At 34.8% G+C, this 24874-nt stretch overlaps 1 protein-coding gene across 4 annotated transcripts in view; it reads right to left on the bottom strand.

Moving 5' to 3' along the window:
- Positions 1-5122: 5122 nt before the first annotated feature.
- Positions 5123-24874, bottom strand: part of LOC108968925 (peroxidasin) — a 49625-nt gene continuing 29873 nt past the window's right edge. For 3 of the 4 annotated variants that reach the window (XM_018933286.1, XM_018933285.1, XM_018933287.1), the window contains exons 3-7: positions 17474-17706; positions 8833-9046; positions 5744-5921; positions 5547-5683; positions 5384-5487 (exon numbers count right to left, since the gene is read on the bottom strand). In XM_018933286.1, the coding sequence (XP_018788831.1) occupies positions 5384-5487; positions 5547-5683; positions 5744-5921; positions 8833-9046; positions 17474-17706 (866 nt within the window). Of the gene's footprint in view, positions 5488-5546; positions 5684-5743; positions 5922-8832; positions 9047-17473; positions 17707-24874 lie in introns of all 4 variants that reach the window. The other variant, XM_018933288.1, reaches the window with a different exon arrangement.

The following is a 24874-nucleotide window of genomic DNA, read 5'->3' as shown; positions in this document are numbered from 1 at the left end:
CCCATATAATTTGTGAAAACAAATGTTTGTTTTATATTTTTAATAATCAGAAAATATTATGATATCAGAGTCCATTCTATTTGTATTTAATATATTTTGTTTGTTTTTTCAGATAATATTAATCTTTTCTTTCAGATGATATTATTATTTTTATTTAATTATTATTTTATTTTATATAATTAATCTTTATTTTCGTTTTAGACATAAATAATTCTATTTAATTATTCTTTATTTTCAGATATTAATAACAACATACATATATTTTTATTTTTATTGTTAATTATGTTTTTTGACTATGTTATAGAAAATGTAATACTTGTTATCGACATATTTATTTTATATTCAAGTGTAAAAATATCTCTTCATAATGAAATCCAAGAGATTTTGTGACTGTCACAGAATAGCAAAATCGTTTCAAGTCACAAAAATTGTCTCTAACTTAAAATCTCAAATTTAGAGACTTGTGATTGTATTACAGTATAAAATCGCACAGTTAATTGCGAGATTTTTGCTGTTGAGGAGATTATCCAACTAATCTACTAGATTTCACAAGATTACGCTATACAAAAATTACTTTTGTTATAGCGCAATTCTGTAAGCAGTCTCTAGTCACTATTAAAGACATTTTGAGGTAAAGTCTCAATTTTTCACTAGTTACTATTCACAACGCAGACTCTAGTCTTTAGTCACAAAATATTGTCTCAAAAGGTTACAAAACTAAAAAGAATTCTTGCTTGCCATTTTGAATATGCTGAATAGATATCATCATAGATATCACTGGGGAACATTTTTGGGATTATTGTCTGGGGGGTGAGAAATTCCAAGTCAGGGTGATGGTACTATTTCAGTATAGTAAAACCCTCAAAGGGTTTGGCGTTCGTATGTGTCAGCTTTTTTTATGACCTTATGACCCTGTTTTTCCTTATCTTGATGTTTTTTCGCTTAGTTGTCACATTTTGGCAAAAACCAAAAAAAAAAAAAACCAATTTCCGAGAACGCTCTTAACATCCTTGCGACAAAACGTAGTTGTTAGGACGATGCTTTCCCAACAAGCCTTCTATTACTTCTTTGATTGAAAAAAAAAACCATGATTGGTTCTGCGAAAGATTTATGGTCTTTGCCTGTTGGATACGGCGAATATCTTATTCGAGGGAACGATGAGCTGTATGAGATAATGACGACATTGACATAGTTCAGCGAATTAAAAGACAGCGGCTACGCTGGCTAGGTCATATCGTCCGAATGGACGAAAACACTCCAGCTCTGAAAGTATTCGACGCAGTACCTGCTCGGGGATGCAGAGGAAGAGGAAGACCTCCCATCCGTTGGAAAGATTAAGTGGAGAAGGACCTGACTTTGCTTGGAATATCCAATTCGCGTCACGTAGCGAAAAGAAGAAGCGACTGGCGAGCTGTTGTTAAGGGTTTAGGTGGGTTTGAAAATTTCCAAAAAWCAATTTTTTTTTATTTGCTTTATTAAATTCTACAAAACCTCCAAAATATAGTCCTAAATTTTAAAGTTGATCTGAGTAATAACTTGTGCACTCAAGGCTAGCTGCGCTAAGTGCCCTGTCTTTAAAGGCGTTTTTCTCGAAACTGTGTTTTTGAAGTCGGTGGACACGATTTCTCGAAAAGTTATCGACCGATTTAGTTCGTATTGTGTACACGGTTTTGAAATCATATTATCTAGTTATTGAATGAAGGATTTTTTCTTGTTTCATTACAACTTATTTTTCTGACCAAAAAATGCCGAAAATTTTACCAAAAATTAGATTTTTTGTTCAAAGTCCGAGAAAAGAAGGACAATTTCAATATTTTTTTATTTCCTACGTTCAAAAACGAGATTTAGATATGTACTAACAGAATATACTTAGTTTTTTTTAATTTTATATGAACCAATAATATGTTATTCTGTCCACGGCCAGAGCACTTTTTTGAGAGACACCCAGGGAAATGCGGTCTTAACGGAGGAATTTTCGAAATTTTTGTATCGAAATTTCAGGAGATATTGTTCGAATATAAGTATACATTTGATACAACATATTATATTTTTCAAATATATGATTGCTTGTATTAAAAAAAAAATCGTAAAAATACCTTTTTTGTTGTACCTGTGAAACCCACCTAACCCTTTAACTCTGCTATAACTGAGCGGCTATCCTATAATTAACTATACTCAAAATTATAAAAAAAAAACAAAAGCCAAAAAAAAATTTTTTGTTTTCAAATTTCACACTGATTTTGATTTCTAAACCAGCTGTTACAAATTAATATAAATTTCCTCTTTGTAATGTAACTAAATGATTGAAATAAATTTAGCGAACTATTTCCAGGAACTTGTGTTTAACGTGGTATTTATTCAGTGCTGAAAGGACAATTGGAATAGTGAATTATCCGTTATTTCACAAGTCGTTTTTTTTCGCTGATATCTCTGAAATTTCAGTTTTTCTCATAAAAAGTAAAATGTCGAAAATAAACAAGCTCTTTCTTAAATCGTATCTTCTTTATGTGGTAGAGAAATACTATCCGCGGAATATATTAAAGTAACAACTTAGGTATGAGCAGCATCCATGTTTAAAGATTTTTACTAACAATTATGGTTTATTTTCGATAAAATGAATTTCCGCTCATAAGAAACTAATTAGTTTGACTTTAAATAATTTTATTGCTTCTCAAGGATCCGATACAAATTCATTAAAACAATCTTCTTAATTCATTAAAACAATACCTAGATTAAAAATCATGTAAACTTTCATATATGATAAATATGAAATACACATACACATGTAAATATGTTATTCATATGTACGAGCTCCAGTAATTCTAGGTAGGTAGGTAGGAGTGCAGCCCTAACGGGCTCAATTAGCACTTGATGTGCCATTTTGATACACTATTCGTAGAACCTCCTGTATCTGCTATTACGTTTCACCTCTCTCTCAAACCATTTTGAGGTTTCGATGAAACTACTTATGTCCGATATGCTTTTAGTGGAAATCCATTCAAGGTTTGTGCTAGAGCTGGGCATTCGCAGAGAAAGTGGAAGATTGTTTCCTTGTTCCCTGCTACTCCGCAGCCACGGTAAATGTCGTTGTAGGGCATACCCATTTTGGATGCGTGTTCCCCAAATGCCCAGTGCCCAGCTAGCTGTTACTCTGTATATGCTTTTTCTTGACCTATTTAATAAGTCGTTGGTTTTTTTCCTGTCATATGGGCTATAATTGCTTAGTTATGACGCATTTTGTTATGTTTTCCCACCTGTTATTTGCAACTTGTTGAATTTGTCTATCGATCTCTCCTTTGAGCGATCCTAGCGGGCTTGGTATTAGCTCCGCCTCCGATTCGTTGAGGAAAGCTGATGTCTTTGCCAACTCGTCTGTTTTTTTGTTACGAAAATATTCCTGTGGCCGGGAATCCAGATCAAGTTTAGTTGGATCTTGTCTTTTAGTGAGCTTAGTGCAATACATTTATGTATATTTCCGTGGTTTTCTAATAAAACTTCGTAGGCGTTTTCTATGCGTAGTTATTCTGCTTGGTTGATATGCCTAGATGAGCGGAGAATACCCCCGTGCCTACTTCGCAGTCCATTTTGGACCCGTTGGTAATTATAATAATAAAAAATATTCAGTGTACTTTCGTAAATTTATTAAAAGTTACATATAAACAAAATTAGAATTATTTGAAGTATCTTCACCTCATTTTTATTCAAAAGATTTTAATGCACTGGATGTATTAATAAAATAAAGCCATTGCCGAATGTTATCTTAAGTAATCACCTCAATTAAAAATTTATTCCAACATCATTCAGATAAACCTTTTGCCATTAGAAGGGGTAGAATATGGTAACGATGAGGCAAAAAATTGTGTTGAATTAGAAATGTCGAAATTTGAATCTATTTTGAAAAAAAACGTACAATTATTTTTAGTAATTTAAAGTTGCTATCGCGAAAATGTTTCGCAAGATTTGCTATTGATATACATATGTATATATGCTATTGATATACATATACACATCTACTCTTGTATGTATGTATTTACGTATGTATGTAAATGTTTGGTTTTCGTTAATGACACATTTATGGATGTACTATGAGTAAAAAAATGTAACAATCTTGCTTAAATAAATACGAGTACATATGTTACTTATTTTTATTTTGATTTCCAGTTAATTGTATGCTTTCTTTATTTCTCTATAAGTATTGTTTCATTATCTCACTCGATTTTTTTCTCAATTTTTTTTTTTTAAATTTGGCTCTTTCATGTTGTTTAGCCTCAGAGATACTTTTGTATTTATATAATTTATTTACGCATAACTTTCTCTGATATTATTAACAAATTCTCGCCTTTGACGTCGTCTTAAATGATCGTTTTACATACAATTCTAAATTGAATGTTTTGTATTTACTTGTAAGCTAATTGATATAAAAGGTTTTCTTCGCTTTGAATTGTTTAAATTGTTCTTGCTTGTAAAATAGTCCTCTTGGTTTTATTCATACATATTATGTAATATCAACACTGTATCCTAGATGATGTTGATTAGAATTTTATAGTTTAAGTTCTGAAATTATAGATTTTAAACAAGTGTTAAATTGATGTAAATTTTACACAAAATTCGAAGCTTAAATATCACTGTGTTCCGATCACAGTGAATATTAAAAATAGTTTTGAAATGCCACGACACATTTAAGATGGACTTGAAAAGCTTTGGAAATTTATTATTATTAATTTTAACAATATAGAATTTAGTTTTATTAACTGCACTACTCATGACTTCTTTGACTTCATTCTCACTGGAAGCTGTTTCGCGGACTTGGTTTAAGATAATATGTGAATATTTAGTTGACAAATGTCCAGGTTAGGACCTTTAACGAATACCAAATATGAATAATCGTCAATAATAATTTGCATTTGGAAGTTTATCATTTTCTTAGAACCTAACTTATGGTTTCGTTTAATAAAATTTAGAAAGACTTCTCAGTTCACAATATTCTTGGTACATTAGTTTCACTAAGGATCGACGTTTCCGAAAATGTGTTAATCTCCAGACATATTTGATCATTGCAAATTGTTATAAATATAAATTTCTATGTATTTAAATATTTGTATAAAAATGAAAAAAATTCAATTATAATACAGTGAGTTTAAGTATACATGAAAAAGTTAAAGTCTTAACATACATCTTTTCAATAATTTATGAACATTTATATATACATTTTTATTCTATTGTGTATTGTAAAAATTGTTCGGTTCATATCCTATTCATTTATTTGTAATATGCACCTATTATTATTTATATTCTAAAACAACCCTTTATTATGCGGACATGAAAAATGCAGATTTGGACAAGTGGTGTTGGTGTTAGTGTCAAATAGTTCGTATTAGTGTTGTCATCGTAGACAAATCTTTGATGCCATCATTGTAACTATCACAATCGAAATCGGAGAGCACAACTTAGCTCCTGATGCATGTTGCATTGCGGCTGGCTCTTCGCCTGGGATGTAAATAATACAATTTATGTTTTTATAAATAAAAAAGCGGGTAGTCATATACCATTTAGGACGTGAACCATGACGGTGCCTGAAATATCGTTGCCAAGCATGCAAGTATAATTTCCAGTGTCCTGTCGATTTGCGTTAGCAATATAAAGACGACTCAATGCCCTTCCAGGAAGCATGTCAGTCTTGACGCTATGGTACAGTAAAATATAAGTTAGGCGATAAGTTTAATTAGATAATTTTATCGATTACCTGATTCCTCCCCGACTGGTGTCATAGTTCAGCATTCGTTTACCATGCTGCCAAGTGATGTACGATGACGGCTGCGGTATTTTCGAAATTACACATTTTAGTTCAATGGTACTTCCAGCTTTATAATACTTCTCAGGAGTGGCTGAATCTCGTTCATCGAGTATTTCCACATGAGGAACTGCCAATTGATAGAAATGTTTGGACGTCATTTCTTTAGGATCGATATTTGAGTCATAAAATTTTTTCGAGAACAATATATATATGTTATAAATTTATACATATGGTATGTACGTATGTAAATGCATGTGAAATCAAATACTTTATCTTTCATTTCTATAAATATAATTTCCTTTTTCGGGGTTTGGAGACTTTCTCCATGTACTTTGTGTTGTGACTATATAGCTGCCAGGGGATCGGAATTCATTTTGTCACATCTATGAGGTTAAAATCAAAGCCTACACCAACTACTTAAATATTCATCGCTACACCACTGAGTTTTTAGGAAAACTTGTCCACTTAATTTCCTTAAAATTCCACAAACTTTTCCAACCTAAAAGGTTTAAAGTCAGCCGACAAGTCAAAAGTCACATTGCATTAACCTTTGGCTGTCGTAACCATATTCTCAAACAGTTTTATAAATAAAGCGCTCACATACTGATTATAACGAATAACGAAAATCGTTATACATGTAGTAAATACTAATTCGTAGTCCAATACTATTTATTTTCGATCGTAAACTATACAAAATTTTAGTTGGGTGTCTCAAAACTTGAGGGACAAGTTCGTGTATATACAGAAGGCTGGACATACCTTCAGACAGGCGAAATTACCAAATCCACTCAGCACACATAAGTCTGACCAATTATACTATGTATACATCATATGCTTTACCAAGATTCTTTTGAACGATAGAAATTTCGTTTCAAACTTATAAAGTGTATAAAAAATATTTCGATTAAACAAAAAAAATATTCCTCTTACATTCTAATTGCAACAAGTAAGGGAGAACTAAATTCGGGTGCAACCGAACATTTTATACTCTTGCAACTTGCAAGAATTAAAGCCGGAAAATACCTTAACCTCAACCAGAGGATCGAAATACAAGCAAATTTTATGAATGCATATACTATATATAACTCATACACTGAGGTTCATTGAGGTACCTCACATACATACATATAATTTACCAATATAAATTGAGTAAATAAAGTCAATCGGATGTTAAGAAATCCCTTGTTTTCGCCCAATTTTATCTTTTTTCGGCACAGGGATATCCTATTATAGTACAATATGATATGATGAGATAACTCACATATTGACCGATATATGCGGCATAAAGTCACCTGGAAGTTCGAAAATCTTTATATTAGGTATATGGGGCTCAGGGAAATATTGACCCCATTCAACCCATTTTTGATATACAAACATACCATTGTAAGAGATTTCGATCAAAAGTCAACTATAGGTATCGGAGTCTAAATACCTAGAGGCTTGAACAGTTTTTATTGGATTTAAACAATTTGTGGTCATAAGGTGGCACACACTAATTTTTGTCGGGTCCCGAGATATGGGATTTCACCAAAAAGTGGGCAGTGTCACCCCCATTCACTCCAGCTCCCATAACGCGCCCTCATACCATCGCAGAAAAAATATTTTTGGTTTTTGGCGTATTTAATTATCTACATATTTATCGCGTTTTTAATAGTTTTTATGGGAAGTGAGCGGAGTTATCCTCCGATTTCATATATTTTCACATGGTCGGTAGAAGTTCTTATAAGATTTAAACTCAGCAAATTGGGTTGTTGAACCCTAAGTGATTTAGGAGATATGTACATTAATTTTGGTAGAGGGCGGGCTTACACTTTTAAAAAATTGTGCCCACAGGTGCAATCCTCTGTACCAAATAACAGCTTTGTATGTTAATTTAGTGCTTAGCTATGACACTATATATGTTTTCGGTTAATTGCGATTTATGGGCGTGGCAGTGGTCCGATTACGCCCATCTACGATCTCGAAATTCTTTTTGTACATAGGAACCCACCTACCAAGTTACATTTCTCAAATTTTACTCTTGTTACAGCTTGTACGGATGAACGGATGGACGAACAGACAGACAGTCAACCGGATATCAACTTTTCTCATCATTATCATTTATACTATTGTGATCAAATTTAAAGATGATTTTTGTCCATTTCATTTCCTTCAAATTAATCCGCTCAAGCTCCAATACACTTATGCCAACGAATTTTCCAGTCATCTTAGCACTTGGAAAAAACCTCCTTGGAAAAATCGTCAGAGCCTCTTTCGATTCAGCTTTTACATCCTCAATTGGGTCAAAACGGTTTCCTCGGAGTGGTCATGTGAATTTGCTGAATAGCCAGAAGTTACACGAAAGTAAATCGGACGAATGCGGTGGTTGCGGCACGATATTAGTTGAAAATGTGGCGAAGCGATCTCGAAAAACCAATGCAGTATGACATGGTGCATTATCGCACTTCTTTGTTCAATAAATTCAGACACAGTAAAAATCGAAGAATTCACTTTTAGAGGCTCACATAACGATGCGTATCTCAAAAATTAATGAATATTTTGGCGTGAAATTTAGCAAAGATGACACTTACAGTACTACCAACTTACAGAAAGAAACGTACCGATTCGAAAAACATGCGAAGTATGAATTAAAAATTCACGTTTCAATTTGATAACCGTGTATCTATGTCGTTTAGTTTTAGGTGATACGTTGAACCGTTAGGTCAACAAACCTGTAATACTGGGTTGCAAGGCTATACAAGTGAGAGTTACTCATATTATTTAACATTTGTAGAAGTATCCTTGCTACTCAGAACTGATCACGTTGGACGTTCTGTAGCTTGTAGGTAATTGCAATACGTGCACAAATTAAAATACATATTAGCTTCTTGCATATTTCTAACATTTTGTGTCAAGTCATTAATCACTGTGATGTAAGTTACAATAATGATAAAATACCCTTGACAATCATAGAGAATATAATAAATGTGCTAAAGACAGCGAAACAGAGAAATGCAAAAATGAGAGTATGTGAATTTGCATAATTCTTTACAACTTACCAATTACAGTTAAATATACTAACAATACTAAAGGCGGATGTGAAGAGACTTGACACTCGTACGGTCCTTCGTCATGTTCATTTGCATATTGTATTGAAAGCTTCCAGTCATTTGGTTCTTCGAACTCCAAGGAATACCTTGCGTCACCACTGTACGTGTGAAGACCGAATGTGATCAGGGCCAACTCATCACCTTTGCGACGCATCCACGACACCTTTATATGTACAAGTAGTAAACAATATGTCATCAGCTTAATACTTACTTCATGTGATTATCTTTGTGTTTTAAGGTTATAGATTATCAAGAAACAGAAACTCAATTTATTTATTCAAAGGCAATTTTATAATTATATGATTTTTTTTTATTTGGTTTATACATTGCAATTCGTTCAAATAAAAGAAAAGACTAACAAGCAACTTGGCTATGATTTACAAGCACTATGTGCTGTTGAATTTTTAATATTTCTACGTTAATCGAGTTTACGCCTAGATCACGCTCTATATCAGCACATATACAATACCAAGGCTCTTTGACAATTAGTCTTAGTACTTTTTTTTTAAAATTGTTGGATGACTTCCTTATTGTTTGTATTAGTACACCCCCAGAGTTGTGCACTATAGCTCCATATCCGTCGGAGTATTTGGTTATAGGTAAGGAACTTATTTTCGATAGATAACACTGATTTGTTACCGAATAACCTTTACTTTACATTTGTTTTTATGTGAACTCAGTAGCATAGAGTCAAGCATTATTCTTAAGTATTTAGTGGAATTAAAGTACGGTATTCGTGCTCTTCATTTGTTTGTTCATTGTAAGACCTTATCAACAGCTTTTGGATTAGTAGTGGACTCGTGTTCACTACTACCAACAGCAAGCGACGCGGTATCATCTGCAAATGTGGCTGTTGAATAATTGCAGTCGGCTGGCAGGTCGTGCGTTATTAGAATATAAAGAAGAGGGCCCAACACACATCCTTGTAGAACTCCTGCGTTTTATGAGAATTTTCTCAAAAAGGTTCAATATTATCGGTAGAAGTGATATGGGCCTGTAAAAAGATACATCATATCCTAGTATTCCTGGCTTTGAAATCATAACAACTTGAGCAATTTTCCAATAAGTTGGCACGTATTGAAAATGAAAAGATGAATTAATAATGTATTTTTTACTATAATTATTTGAGGAAGCTGTTTTAGGAACCAGAGGATTTTTTGTTTTTCAGATTTTTGATTTCCTTACTTAGCTCAAGCAGTGACAACTTGAGATTTCTTCGCTTTCTTGACTGGAAGCAGTAGGATTATTTACGTGTGTTTCATATGGGAAGAATATTTTGGCTAAATAATCCGAAAATACTTCTGCTTTCTTTGAATCATCTTTGGCCCAGCTATCAGCACTTATGTTAATGGGACATACATGGACATTGTAGATATTTTGCGAAACTTCATTTTGAAACCTTTAGAAATTTTATTCAAAAGGGTTTTATCAGCTGGGCAACGAGTTTTATGCCACTTACATCGTAGCTTTCCCTTTAATTTAACAACTTCTCTTATATCATTAGGATATTGAGAGTTTACAGCAATTTTCCTTAATTCCGGTGTACTTTCCCAAGCTGCGTGTTGCATACTTGTTGTAAAATGTAAAATTTAAGACTCTCTGGTCTGTATTTAATTTAGAGTCATATTTACTCTCGTAACATTCCATGATCATTCTAAAGTATTCCCAATCTGTACGTTTATTATACAAAGCCGCTATTTTGTCTTTAAAGATGACGGTTTCACAATAGGTTAAATAGATTGGAGAATAATCCGAGTTCATAACCCTGATTGATCGACAAATAGTTCCGGGATATTTTGCTGGTCTGCAATCCGGTTTGATTATCTGATGGCCAATATGATGGTAAGTTACTGCAGTGCTTTATAGAGTTATCTCCCCTTTTTAGTCGTAAGCATTGAACTCGAGTGCGTGTTCTTTGCGTTGAACTCCCCAACCATTATGAATTTATACCTGTGTCTGTTTATTAAGTGTTGGCACTCTTCAAATTGGTTTTGATGCCTTGGAGAGCTGTACACAGGGGTAAGTGAGAGTGGACTTTTAACTCTTTTAGAATTGTATGATAAGTTTCATAGTTTTTAATTTTAAAATAGGTTTGTGGCGTAAAATGTGTCTCCGATATCATATATACGTCAACATTTTCCGAGTTCAGTACAATTTCGACTTTACTCTTATGTTTGATTAACTCATTTTAGTTCCATAGAAAGAGATATTTTTCAAGCTTGTATAAGCAATTTTGTAAAGAAGTGTTGAATTCGTCTTGTTTGTTTAGTTTCTGTAAGATCTGTGATAGAGTGCTATTATTAGATGTATTATCATTACTATTTGCTTTTAAAACAAAGCAAAAGTAGATTTTTTTGATGTTTCAGGTATAATTTAAAGATCTTCTTATTAATGATGTTCATTGTTTTTTCTGAATTCTACAGAACCTTCTACTTTTTGGGCTAGACCATCACCTATTTGTGGCCAATTGTGTTAGCTCGTATTTTGTGTAATTCTTTGGCAACAAAGCACCCTCGATAGTTGGCGGGATGTGCTTCGCCACAGTTACAGCATTTAGGCTTTCTTTGATTTCGAACACTCAGTCTTATGCATACCGGCGCTCTTAATGCATCTTGGTTGTTTGCCACAATAGTTTTCTGTGTGGTCAAATGACTGGAAATGTTTGCATTGTCGTATCATCTTAAGCATTTTTACCGGTTCAATAGAAACAATTGAGTTTAATATAGTTTTGGTTTCGTAAATTTTTTTTATGTTCTCCATGGGATCTAATGTTACCAAAACATGTCGAGGGGAGTTTTAGTTTTTCATTGGAAACGACTGGCAGCACTCAGTGCATTTAATCCTTGTTCTTTAAATTCATTAATAATCGATTTCAGATCATAAGAATTGTGAAAACTTTGTACAATAACTCTAATCAAAATCTATATCAAAATTTATACATGAAAGTGCTTTTGATATGCATCTATAGTCCTCTATAGAGAAAGTATTTACTTTATATATTCCATTATTTAAAAGTTTAATGATAAAATTGTTTGTTGCTTCTGATTTTGCTATAGCAAATATGTAGTTGCTGATAATTACTGCTGTTGGTATCTCCAGACACCATAATTGGTGGAGACCGCAAACTATTTTTTGGTGTAAGCGTTTCGCTTTTAGCTGGTATTGTTTTTAGAATCCATTCCATTTCTCTAGCTAGTTATCCCTCATCCGTTGAGAATTCAGCCTTATTTTCCAAATTCGGAATTTTCTTTACAGCAGTAGACTTAAGCTTTATGTTTTTAAGGTATTTACTTTCGGTGGGAGTTTTGTACACATTGTTCCATTTTTCCAATAAAAAGTGATATCGTCGAAATAAAATCTTCCTATACAAATTAATCTGAGGTTGCAAGTCACTTCTTCTGCACTCGATTACACCTGAATACCGCGCTTTGGATTCTCTGGATTGATGAGCAGATTTTGTGAATTTTCTACCTTTTTCCACCAAATTTATTTAATTTCTTTAGCACGCACTATTACTTACTCTTTTAACAAGCAGATTTGAAAAAAAATTGTAATTACAATTACAAAATATAGAGTATATACGAAAATCAACAGGATGATGGGCTGACTGATATCAGCTCGTAAAAAGTAATGATTCGTTTTTTCCACCTAAGGAAGGACTAAGTTCGGGTGTAATCGAACATTCTATAATTTTGCGATTAGCAAAGGTCAAAACTAGAACATATTGTTAACGTAAAAATCCTGATCCATGAAAAGTTATAATCTGATCTCGACAATTTTTGGGCTAAAGATAAAATACCTTGTGCAAAGTTTTTTTCTGATAACTTCTTTGATATTGGATTTGTATACTGGGAAGTAAAAAAATCAAATGGAATTAGATGTTCGTTATATGGGAATATGCGTGGTTGTCATGCACTARATTTGTTTGAAATTGGTCAAGTTGTTCCTGAGATGTAGAATTTCACATAAATGGTTACGCCCATTGTCAAATTATTGCCTTGCGACCGTGCTTGGTTGTGATGTTTTTGATGTTTTTGTTTGTGATTTATTCAGTTATCGCATTTTAAGTAGTTATTAACATAACTGTTACATGGGTAGTGTGTGCTTTCCGTACCTGTATTTACCCATTTCCATAGCGTATAAAAAAGTAAAAAAAAATTAAAGTTGAGTAAGCTTTAGCAGTGCCACTATAGTAAAATAATTGTTAATGTTTCTTCTACAAATCAATCTCAATCACAGCAAACTAGGTTAAGTAGCTCTAATTAACCAATAGAACAGCCAGATTCTGTACTAAGTGCCCTTAACTCTTTTAGCAGCAGCGGCCTAAAATTTGTACCAGTTATTTTTGGTAACTTACGCGCAGGTGGTAAATTTTTTTAACTACAAACATTTCGATTTATTCCAAGTGGCTCACATGTTAGAATGTATACCAAATATTATAACGGATTAATGGCGCCATCGTGTTAAATTTTCTCTGTAAATGGAATATGGTGTGGAAAAGTACAGAAAATATTTTTGCTTATTTCCTTTGGAGACTACTATTAGGGTAAGTATTTATTCATTTTAAAAATTATATGGAAGTGCTTCGCTTATGTGTATGGAGTAATTTTTGTAGTGGTACTAATTTTAGACCACCGCGAGTTTTGTACTGAAAAATATTTTATTTATAATATTTTGTGAACAGATAATATGGACAAGTGACGAAAAGACCTCAGTGATAAATAAATCAGGATATTTTTTGACGAATTTGAATAATTCAGATTGGATTGTGCTGAAACCCCCTCCAACTTAGAATCAATTGAGGACGATAGCGACTATTCTGCTCATTCCATGCATTTGATTCCGACGAGGACATACCATTGTCCAATTTATTCCCTCAAGCGGCATCCGTGGTTGACAACATTACTTAGTGGCAGTGTTCCCGCCTTTTGATAAGTTATTGTATAATATACCTCATATACAAATAAAGCAATATTTAATATGACGAAAAAAAACTTTGGATGAATTATGCTTTTGAATTGTCAAAATTTTCAAAATCGAACCGAAAGTTTCCAAGCTTCTATGTACCGAATCCCAGAGCCTATAGTTGATTTTTTAAAAATATGGGTCAATGTGTGGGATATACGTATAGTTGATATATGTAGAGAATCCTTTCTTGATAATCCGGCTGATTTTACTTCATATAGATTGGTAATGGTATGCAACCTAGAGAGCATTTAATTAGTATTTGTCATGCTAATAGCATGTGGTATTGGCTGAAATAGATACAATCGACTAAGAGTAATTTATTCTAATTTTCACTTTTATTGTAATCCATTCTCGATTTCGTTAGTCAATAAAGTTGAACGCTTTCGCTACAATTTCCAGTATTGCCAACACCAGAAGGTAAAGAGTTTCTCAAAAAGAATATCGCTAATATTGATGAAGGGAGGTTCCTCGCCTGTTATTCAATTCTTACATGAAGTTTTATCTAGGCAGAATTAGAAACTACTAAGTAAGTTCTTACGAATTCAATTCAGTGATCACACTTTTAGTAGTTTTCTATATAATCGTTATGTGGGGAATGGATGTGGTTAGCATATGATTTGGTTCATTTTAACGCTGGCTGAGACCTCAGCAAGTTTGGCTGAAATAACTTTTGTGATTTGTAACGTTTGAGTGGCTACGAACACTTTATACAAATTTAAACCACAGATGAGTTTCAAGTGGAAGTCCTCAAAAGACTCAAACGATGGGTTAATCCGGTCGAACAAGACATCGCATTGAAAGTTACACCACAACTAAGACCGACATCTCAACGATTCCTCAGCCGCCGTACATCTCAGATGTGATCCCCCCAGACTTTTTTGTTTTCTTGCCTGAAAAGGCAGATGAAAGCAAGCATTTTGAGACGACAGAGGGTATCCAAGGAGCGTGCACATCGGCTCTCAAAGCTACTGCGGAGATTGTCTTCCGTGACGCCTTCAATGCTTGGAAATCGCACTGCCCGCGCTGCATCAACGCAGAATTAGCCTATTTTGAAAGTTTTTAAAGCATTCTTATTTTTGAAAAGTGCAGCACCTAAAAAATACACGAACGAATTAAAAGTGTATAATGATTGTTCATCTACAATTAGAACAATAGAAAGATGGGTTGCTGAATTTAAACGTAGTCGTACAAGTCTTGAAGACGATCCACCTGAAGGACGCGGAAAAAGTTCATCAACACTAGAAATCACAGCCAAAATACAGGATATGGTTTTGGAAGATCGTCGATTGACTGAGAGAGATTTAGTAGAGGCTCTACACAATAAGTGCTGCATTCGCTAACAATGGAACAAAAACACGTTCGAACGCGATTTTCTCAGCAACATTTGGAGCGTATTAAAAAGGATAAAAGCTATTTTGTGTGTCGATTCATCACTATGGATGAGACTTGGGTCTATCACCATGATTCTGAATCAAAACAGGAGGCTAAAGAGTGGTGTGAACCTTGTTTTCGGCTTCGAAACCAGTTCGTGACCGGAAATCAGCCAAGAATGTTATGTCATCAGTTGTTTGGGATGCGAGAGGATATTTGTTTTCAGATTACTTGGAAACAGGTAAAACAATTAATTCTGAATATTATTGCAACCTTTTGGCCCAGTTGAAGGAAAACTCCGTGAAAAAGAAACGATTTGTAGAAGAAAAAAACCCTTTTCCAAAAGGACAATGCACCGTGTCACAAGAGCATTTTTACAATGGTTAAAATCCATGAATTAGAGTTCGAATTATTTGAGCATACACCGTATTCACCAGATTTGGCCCCAGCACTTCCTTTTGTTTTCAGAACTCAAATTTCTGTTTGGTAAGCGTTTTTCATCAAATGAAGATGTGTTCTGACTGTTGAAGCGCATTTTGCAGACTTTCCGGATTCACACTTCAGGGATGGGATTCACAGATTGCATTATCGTTGGAGGAAGTGTATTAATGTTAAGGGAGATTATACTGAATAATAAAGTGTATTATGAATCGTACAAATTTGTTTTTCTTATCAAACGACAAAACTTATTGAACAACCTTGTATAATGGAATTCGTCCGAAAATAATCTGTGTTTTTGTATCACACATATTAATATGCATTAGCGGGCTTAATTTACATTTACTTGCGCATTTGACCCGTGTTGATGCAAGTTGGCAATGCACAAGAATTTCGTGCATTTACCGTGCGATTCTGTACTGTGATACAGTATCAAGTCTCTAAATTTGACAGAGACAATTTTTGAGACTTGAGCCGATTTTGCTATTCTGTAAATGATAGTCACAAACTCTATTACATTTTATTATTCAGAGATGTTTTTATACTTGAATGAAAATAAATATGTCGTAACAAATATTAAATTTTCTATAACATAGTCAAAAAACATAATTATCAATAAAAATAAAAATATATGTTGGCTTTGTTTCATAATACTAACGAAATTTATGTAAAATTTATTTATTTTTAACCTTTTCGTGTTTGAGTTGCTTACAAAATATAAAAAAACGACAATCGATTAATATTTATGGTGATCTCTATTCAGTATGTTCAAAATGGCAGACAAGAGTTCTTTTTGGTTTTGTGACTTGCTAACTACCAGGTCTCAAATTTGAGGCAATATTTTGAGACTAAAGCTAGGGACTTTTTAGTGAATAGTAACTAGTCACAAATTGAAATTGATTTAAACACAAAATGGCTCAAATAGAGACTAGAGACTGGTTACAGAATCCCACTATTAGCTTAATTTACCAAATTTGTGTAGGCAACACTGCTCAAAATGGCTAATTTTTTGCTATTTTTGGACAGATGTCGCTTGAAGTCTGCTGCCTCCTTTGCGTTTGCAGCATCAGAGGTAAGCAGTTTTGTATTGCTAATTAAACTATGTGCTAGTATATTAACAAAAACAAATTTTAGTATTTTTAGATATATTAGAATATTCTTAACTTTTTCGCACACTTTTTTCGCATTACAATCAATTATTACTTTCAATTTTACTCAAATGTCTTTTGACGTAGTTAATAATAAACGAATTTTTTCGTTAAATTTATATTGATTTTCCAAAAATACCAAAATTTCTGTTAATAATTTATTTTATTCATTTTTATTTCACAATTTTTTTTTATGCGCAAGTCTGCCGTCTGTCACCATAAAATTTCAATGCGCATTAGCGTTGCTTAAGGCGCATTATTTTTGCTCGTCTGTCAGGGCTATTAGTAACCATATAAATTGTCAATGAGTTACAAGTAAGAAGTTGTGAACTCGAATAGGGAGTAATAACGCTTTTGAATTAGAAAATAAGGCAAGTAACTTTTAATTAAAAATCCAGTGATAGAATTCAAAGAAGAGTTTTATCAATATTAATCGTATATTTCACACAAAGCAATTGTTACACATATTCTCTGAAATTTATGAGCACGTTTTTTGAAAGTTAGATCTAGCTACAAAACATAAATTTAATTTATTTATATTAAGTATATCCGGGTGTACTGGAAAATTACCCTTTTATGGATATTTTCCCTTGAAATTTAATGAATAGAAAAAAGGTAATTCTTGGCAATGTAATCAATTGTCTTATAATATTAATTTTTCTTACCGTTTTTCCTTGTAAGTCGTTGACTCTACAATGTAGATATACATTCGAACTTAATTGCGTACTGACGTTTACAGTTGTATATGGATCAGCAAAGAAAGGAAACGGTTCGTGAGTTGTGGTTTCCGTTATTTCAGCCTCCTCATCTTCGGGTGTGTCCGTAAATGGGGAGGAGAATTCTTGCCAAAAATTTTTTGGAAATGTGTCAAAGGGATCTCCTGCTCGAGGTCGTTTCACTGTAATAAAGATATATAAAATATTTATTATAAGCTAATAATTGAAGCTGAAAATTATATTTCATATATATGTATATGTATTATATAATATTTTAAAAGTCTAATATAAGGGGATAAAACAGGAATAGTGCCTTTGAAGTGAAGTCACACACCATAAATTGTCTAAATCCAACAAACACTGTTTAAGCCCCTTATGTTCCGAATATTTGAACTGTTGTCCAGTCCTACAGTTGACTTTTTACCGAAAATACCGGTCAATGTTTGAGATAATTAATGAAATTCAGGGATATTGCTTTCCTGACAATGTATGTCTGTGTGTTAAGAATGGGTTGAATCGGATCATTATTTACCTGAGCTTACATATACCTAATATAAATTTATTTGGATTTCAGGTTGCTTTTGTACCGCATAAATAGGCTAACATCTGAGTTATCTCAATGAAAATGGGAGAGCGTGTTTTGTTCATAACAGTGTATATTTGTGTCTAAAATAGATTAAATTGGGCGAAAATATAACAAATAACAGGATTTTTGAACATCCAGCTAACTTCACACCATTGATTGGTGATAGTATGTGAAGTACCTTAATGACCCCGGGGAACATTTTTTTCGAATGTGGTATGCTATCAGTATGATAATATGTATATTTAAGTCAAACACTGGCCGGTATATTCGATTGGATTCCATTCCCACGACAGTCGGTTCTACGTACCAGAATTGACTCGGATTTCATCCGACCAAGAGCTGTTTTTTCGGCGGTCTAATCCCGTTTGGATCGGTGAGTGTTAATTCGTGTTTGTCGTCATTGGAGCAACGCCTTGCAACAGGGTTGCTCCGTCTCCTTCTGACTCGTGCCGGAATTCAGTCCAACCCGGGCACGGAGGAATTTTTCTGCTGCTCTGCTCTTTCGTTTGCGCAAAAAAGTTCCATCCAAACTCCACCTCCACGCGTTACGTGGCCTCATGTTGACTACGCAATACTGCGACGCTAGCCTCTACGGCTCTGCAAACTCACCTCGAGTGGCCAACAGAGGACCTCCTCGGTCCCTAAGAGCTCAAACAGGCAACATAGCTCCTTGGTGTCACTTCCCCCGGCCTGCGCACCACACTTGAGTGGAGTGAGTCGTACGTTGCCCCATGCTGTAGGAGTCTGCCCCACAACACACAAAGTGGCGTCGTCAACCAACACCCCAGTGCGACAACCGCCCCTGCGGGTGCTGCAGCTGTAACAAATACCACCCACACGTCACCCACCCCTATCACCCCCGGCATGACCCGGGTACTTCAATTTAATTGCAACGGACTACAGACCTAGCTGAACAGCCGCTCAGATCTTCTGAATTGTGCCGGTTTCAACGTTTTACGTAAAGATCGCGAGCGAGATAATGGTGGTGGTCTAGCCTTCATATTGCACAACACCGTGCAGTATCGTCTAATCGATGAAGACATCGACCGCAGGGATACTACCCTAGAATGTCAGAGTATAGCTACCCGGTCAGGCGATGTCGAGCTCGAACTATTTAATATATATTAGACATCCCCACAGTTGCATGTTGCCCTACAGGATATCACCCCAATATAGGCGGGCTACTTCGTGGTGAAAACCGTTTATTACAAATGATCGTAGGGGGATGGAGCTGGCGGAACAGATTGACGATTCGACATTATGCACAATGAATGACGGAGCCCCACCAGAGTTATGTTGGCACTTGTAGTAGCTCGCCCGATATTACCATTGCTAATGGTCGTCTAATAAATAGCATAACCTGGCGACCTATTATCTCGATCGAGAAACCTGTCGATTTCCGATTCCGATTCCTACGGACGTATCCGTTGGCGAACGTCAATTCCGCAAGGTGATCGCAGCAGCTACCGTTCGTTTCATACCAGGTGGACGAATAGTAGAAATCCGCCCCAAGTTCCCAGCCGAAGCAGCCGTTTTAGCTAACGAGSKCGACACCTTACGCCATGCCGATCCCGGGGATCCCCGAATAAGGGATCTCAATTTGGAAATTCGGCGTATGGTAAACCATCATAAGCGGACGAAATTGATAGAGCACCTGAAGTCCTGCAACCTCTCCACCGGTGTGAGTTAGCTTTGGGCTACTGTCAAAGCTTTGTCTAACGGGAAGAGTTGAAGTTCAATTCAATGGTCATGTATCTTCGGACCCGAAGAAATGCGCGAGCTACTTTAGCCGGCAGTTTACACTGCACCCTTCGGTAGACAAAGTCAAACGATGTGTTAACTCCAAAATGCCGAACAACTGGGCGCCACTTACTTTCTCCGATGAGGAGGTTCAGGTTTAAATACCCGATGTGTGGAAAGTCGAAAGAGTGTTCCCACTACTGAAACCTGGGCAACCTGACAACAAAGGGGAACCTTATCGACCGATAACTCTCCTCTCCCCAGTAGTGAGACCTTGCTACTCCCGACCTTGACTCACCACCTGAGCCTAGACAGCCACCAGCATGGATTCCGAAAAGTGCACAGCACCACCACAGCACTTAGCGTCATAAATTTGGCCTCCACCAGAAACCACCCTGGGAGAGAACGATCCTCGCAGCTGTTTAACTCTACATCTCGAAACTTCCGCAGCCACCAGGGGACGTTTCCATAACCTCGTACGCAATGGAATCGATGGCATGTGTTCGAAAGTGAACAGCTACCTCTCCGACCTTTCTCGTTTCCTCACTGCACGAAACCTCACACTTTCCTCCACCAAATCCACAGCGATCATTTTTACAAACTGGACGAAAAACTCCTACTTATCCAGAATAGACTCTGACATACCCAATTTATGTCCTGCATGCAACGAGTCTCCGCATGACACTGACCACCTCTTTGGTCCGACCCCGGAACGTTTCCTGCGCTTGACGTTAGATGACGTCGACGACAACACTGATAACCCTCGCCATCCTAACGGGGACTAAGCAGCTGATACATTTTTAACCCTTTCGGGACTACTGGGATAATACATCCCACCAAATTTCTAACTTTCGTATTTTCTTTACTGCGCATGCGATTGCCTATATAATTAGTCCCACAAACAGATTTAAGTGTATATTTTTCATTGTAAACAAAAAGATAGCGGTAGATTTAAGCGCATAGACGCCACATGACAAAGTATTTCGCAATATACGTGAAATTTGATCAGTTGTCTTCACTAATTTGTTGAAATCGGTCGAAATAAAAGCGTGATCAACAAAATTTGCATTTGTTTGCACAAAAAAGTGTTCGGTTTGTTACATTTAATTGGTTAGTGGTGTTTTTTTTGCTATTATAGGGTAAGTTAGAGTTCATTTTATAAAATTGGGACATATTATCCCAATAAGTTTTTTACGTGGGATTACTTGTCCCAATATGCTTTTTAGATGACGAAAAGGTATCTAACTCAGGAGGATATTGAGCGTCGTATGTCTGAAGAGTCAGACTCGGACGTTGATTTTGAGGACTCTGGGAGTGAATATTTGCTTGNAAACTGCACAAATTTTATTGGCGGCTTGAGATGCATTTTTGCCTTTATCGTAGTAGTGCTGTAAAATATGCCGTAGTTTCTCTTTATTTTGCTCCATGTTTGCGACGCTATAACTCACGAAAAACTTGAAAGAAACGACATCAATAAAACACGTGTTATCACATGAAATGAGTTTTCCAAAAAGGTATAGCATGACTCGATGCGACGAATAAAACTAGAACTACGTGCTCTCAGCGCCAACTAGCGAAAATACCGCAAGACTTTTTTGACAACCTAATATTATAAATGCGAATATTAGTTTGTTTGTTACGCTTTCACGCAAAAACTTCTTAACAGATCATCATGAAACTTTGTACTTATACTCCTGAAGGTATTAGAAGTAAAATTGGGTACTTTTTATTAAAAAAAAATTAAGAAAGATAAAAAAAATTGTTTGTAAAAAAATCGTAAAATTTAGCTACTTCAACGCCATATAGCACTACAGTAATGAAGTTTCAAACAAGAATACTGTAATACCGTCCCACTGCATTACCGGCGGTGACGACAATATCTAATTCAAGTGAATATACATAGTTGCAACTGCTTCTAATTTTTTTATATTTATTGTTATTTTCTTCTGTCGTTAATTAATGGAGTTTAATATCAATTTTTTCACGGTTTTTTTTAGAAAATATATGACCTTTTTTCATTTTACACGGTTTTTTAAGGTTTTGGAACGGATCCCCAAATTTACACATACATGGTTTGCATAGGACCTTACATCTGCCGTGTAAAAAAATATTTACTGTAGCAAGAATTAAGTTTTTTTTAACAGATATCAAATTTGAATTTAAAATTTATTTTATACGTAAGCAATCTTAATAATTTAAGAGTATAAAATGCCGTAAGCCTGTAAAAATGTGTAGACCGCCAGATTTTCGAGATTAGGATGGATCAAGTTTTTAATTGACTTTCGAACAAAGTGGCTTTGTAAAAGTATGCCATAATTTTCTAGGAAATATAAAAGCTGGAAAATATCAATACATCATTTAATAGTTTATTTTTGCTTATAAAGCTTGAATATTCACTATATTCACTATGTCACTACAAAACAAATTATTGCATTCCCACGAAAATGTCTTTCCTAAAAACCGTGGAGATTATTTTATCACATATATCACATTGGAATAGATGGAAACAATATGATATTAGAGCTTTACACATTTTTTTTTGTCATGGACATCCTAGTAAAATTTGGTGTTTTCAAGTGTCCACATTACGACCTTATTCATGAAAATATTGAATGTGTTCTTGTTTTTAAGATAATTGCATATCTAATATTTGGATAAATATCGACTTGTTGGTAATAAAGAGATTGTTTGCCGGTCATGATTAGGGTTCTCGCATCTTTATCGTGCATGCAAACGTCACGTGATCATTCAGGGCCGGCCCGGGACAATTTACCGCTCTAGGCAAATGTTAATTCTATGCCCCTCCTAAGCATATTTTGCCATAAATGCAATATGTTTCGAAATTTTAATTTTACTTATAAAGTATATTCCTAGAAATTGTAGATTATTGTGACTCTTTATGTACGAAACTTTTGCCACGCTCCCTTAATTAAATTTTCATCGTTTCCGAATTGTCGCTTGACTATATTGGCAAAATACGCACATTTTTAACTACTGCTTAGCAAATTAGCTCATCTTCCCCCTAATAATTGAACTGTCTTCTCTATATTATCAAAGAAACTGATTTCTGATCGAATGAACATACATACATAAATTTGTGATATTTCATGTGTCAATCAACGAATCGACGAACGACCAGATGCTACTATTAAAAAAATTAATAATCCTCCTGTTGTTGTTTATAATTTAAATATGAAATTTTACTTTAGTATATTATATACAAATTAAATAAATTAAGTAATGTTGTAAATTACTTCATATTTTATTTAAATATAAAAATGTAATGAAAATTTCCAAAATGCCGTCCTAGGCCCTGGCCTAACGGCGGCACTGTGATTATTATTCTCAGGTTTATCTATCGAACGTCTGAATATCTAGTGTTTAAATGAGTTAAGCCTCCCCACTCTACCCAGGATAAAATGGCGCACCCTAACAAAACTGTGTACACCACATGATCACCAATACATCGCATCTGGACAACCGCAACAAATTGGAAACTACCATGGTCGATGACACCACACTTGTACACAACACAACTCACCACACTATATCAACACACTCAGCATAAAGGATGGTCCCCTGAGCAGATGCATTCAATTCGATCTATACAAGCCGCGCATCAACATTCGCTGAGACACTACGCCACTACTCTACCGCGATTAGACTTTTCGACCTCCATCCGTGAGAACTCCATCGCCAGCTCCAGCAAGGCGGAACAGGATTCTCGCCGCCACGTTTGTCAGCACTTATTTTTCTTTAAATTAAACTGTGTAACACCTATATTAAAATTCCGTTTGTGACATTGTGAAAATACAAACAAAATTCATTTTTTAACTATTAACCATAAATTTCGTATACTTTTATTACAATACAAAAAACAATATTATATTATAATATGTACCATTTGGTTGCAAAAAAACCAATTGTGATGACAAAAAAATCAAAATAAAGTTCGGTAATAAAGTGTAGTGACATAAATTGCAAAAACGAACAAAAACGAAAAAGAAAACTAAAATCCTAATCAAAAGAGCGGGAATATACTCAAACATATTTACAAAAAATTAATACAAGTGCAAGAAAACAAACAACACTATGCGCGAATTCCTGCTGTAAAAGAAATATATTACATCCCAGCAAATGAAACGGGCGCGAATTAAAAAAAAAATTATAATAATAATTTCAACAAACAAAAAAATAACACAGTCAGCCGGGTGCGAAAACCCAAACTAAAAGTATATAAATACAACAAATACTATTTGGGCGCGAACAAACACAACAGGCCCAACCAACTGAGAGAAGTGGAGGAGCAAAATTGGCGGGAGAAACATCCATACATACGTATATTATCCGTACAGGCGCACTTTACATACAAAAGGAAACCAAGTGAGCGTATGAAATCCTATAATATAATGTACACACATTAAATAAATCCAAAACTTAATTATTCGATGCCCACTTATCGCGTGTATATCTATAATGTATATTAGACGGCGGGTTTAATAGAAGCTGCACAAAAGTACATGTTAAGAGCACAAAGGAAATTGCTTTCTTCAACTCCGATTTTAATCTCATTCTCCTTTTCAGAATAATGCATACAAACATACAGCAAAATCGGCCTGTGACACAAAACACCAAATCTCAAAAAAAAAAAAAACAAGTTCAACAGAACATATGCAACTGTGAGAACTATATAAAATACATATTAACACATAAACACTAGTACCCACAAATATTCAAAGTCCAAATTTGCAATTATCCAGCAATACCTTTGTATTGTATTGTGGACAAAAGTTAAGTGATCTCTCTAACGAGCTCTCAATTGCTTACGAACAAAGCATAACAAACAATTCGTGCATACTTATGTACAAACCAAGCATATTGATCTCTTCGACGAGCTCTCAATTGCACAAAACAGAAGCAACTTCATACGCACATAGTCATCGTTCCGTAAAGACGTCTTTTGTTTTTCGCTTACGCAGTGCTTTTCTTAATTTCATCTACTACTTAATTCGTTTTTCACCGCT

This window comes from Bactrocera latifrons, unplaced genomic scaffold (assembly GCF_001853355.1).
Source record: "Bactrocera latifrons isolate USDA-ARS-PBARC rearing strain unplaced genomic scaffold, ASM185335v1 scaffold_233, whole genome shotgun sequence".
Classification (NCBI taxonomy): Eukaryota; Metazoa; Arthropoda; class Insecta; order Diptera; family Tephritidae; genus Bactrocera; species Bactrocera latifrons.
The sequence above is the reverse complement of the archived record's forward strand: the minus strand, read 5'-3'. Positions and strand labels throughout refer to the sequence as shown.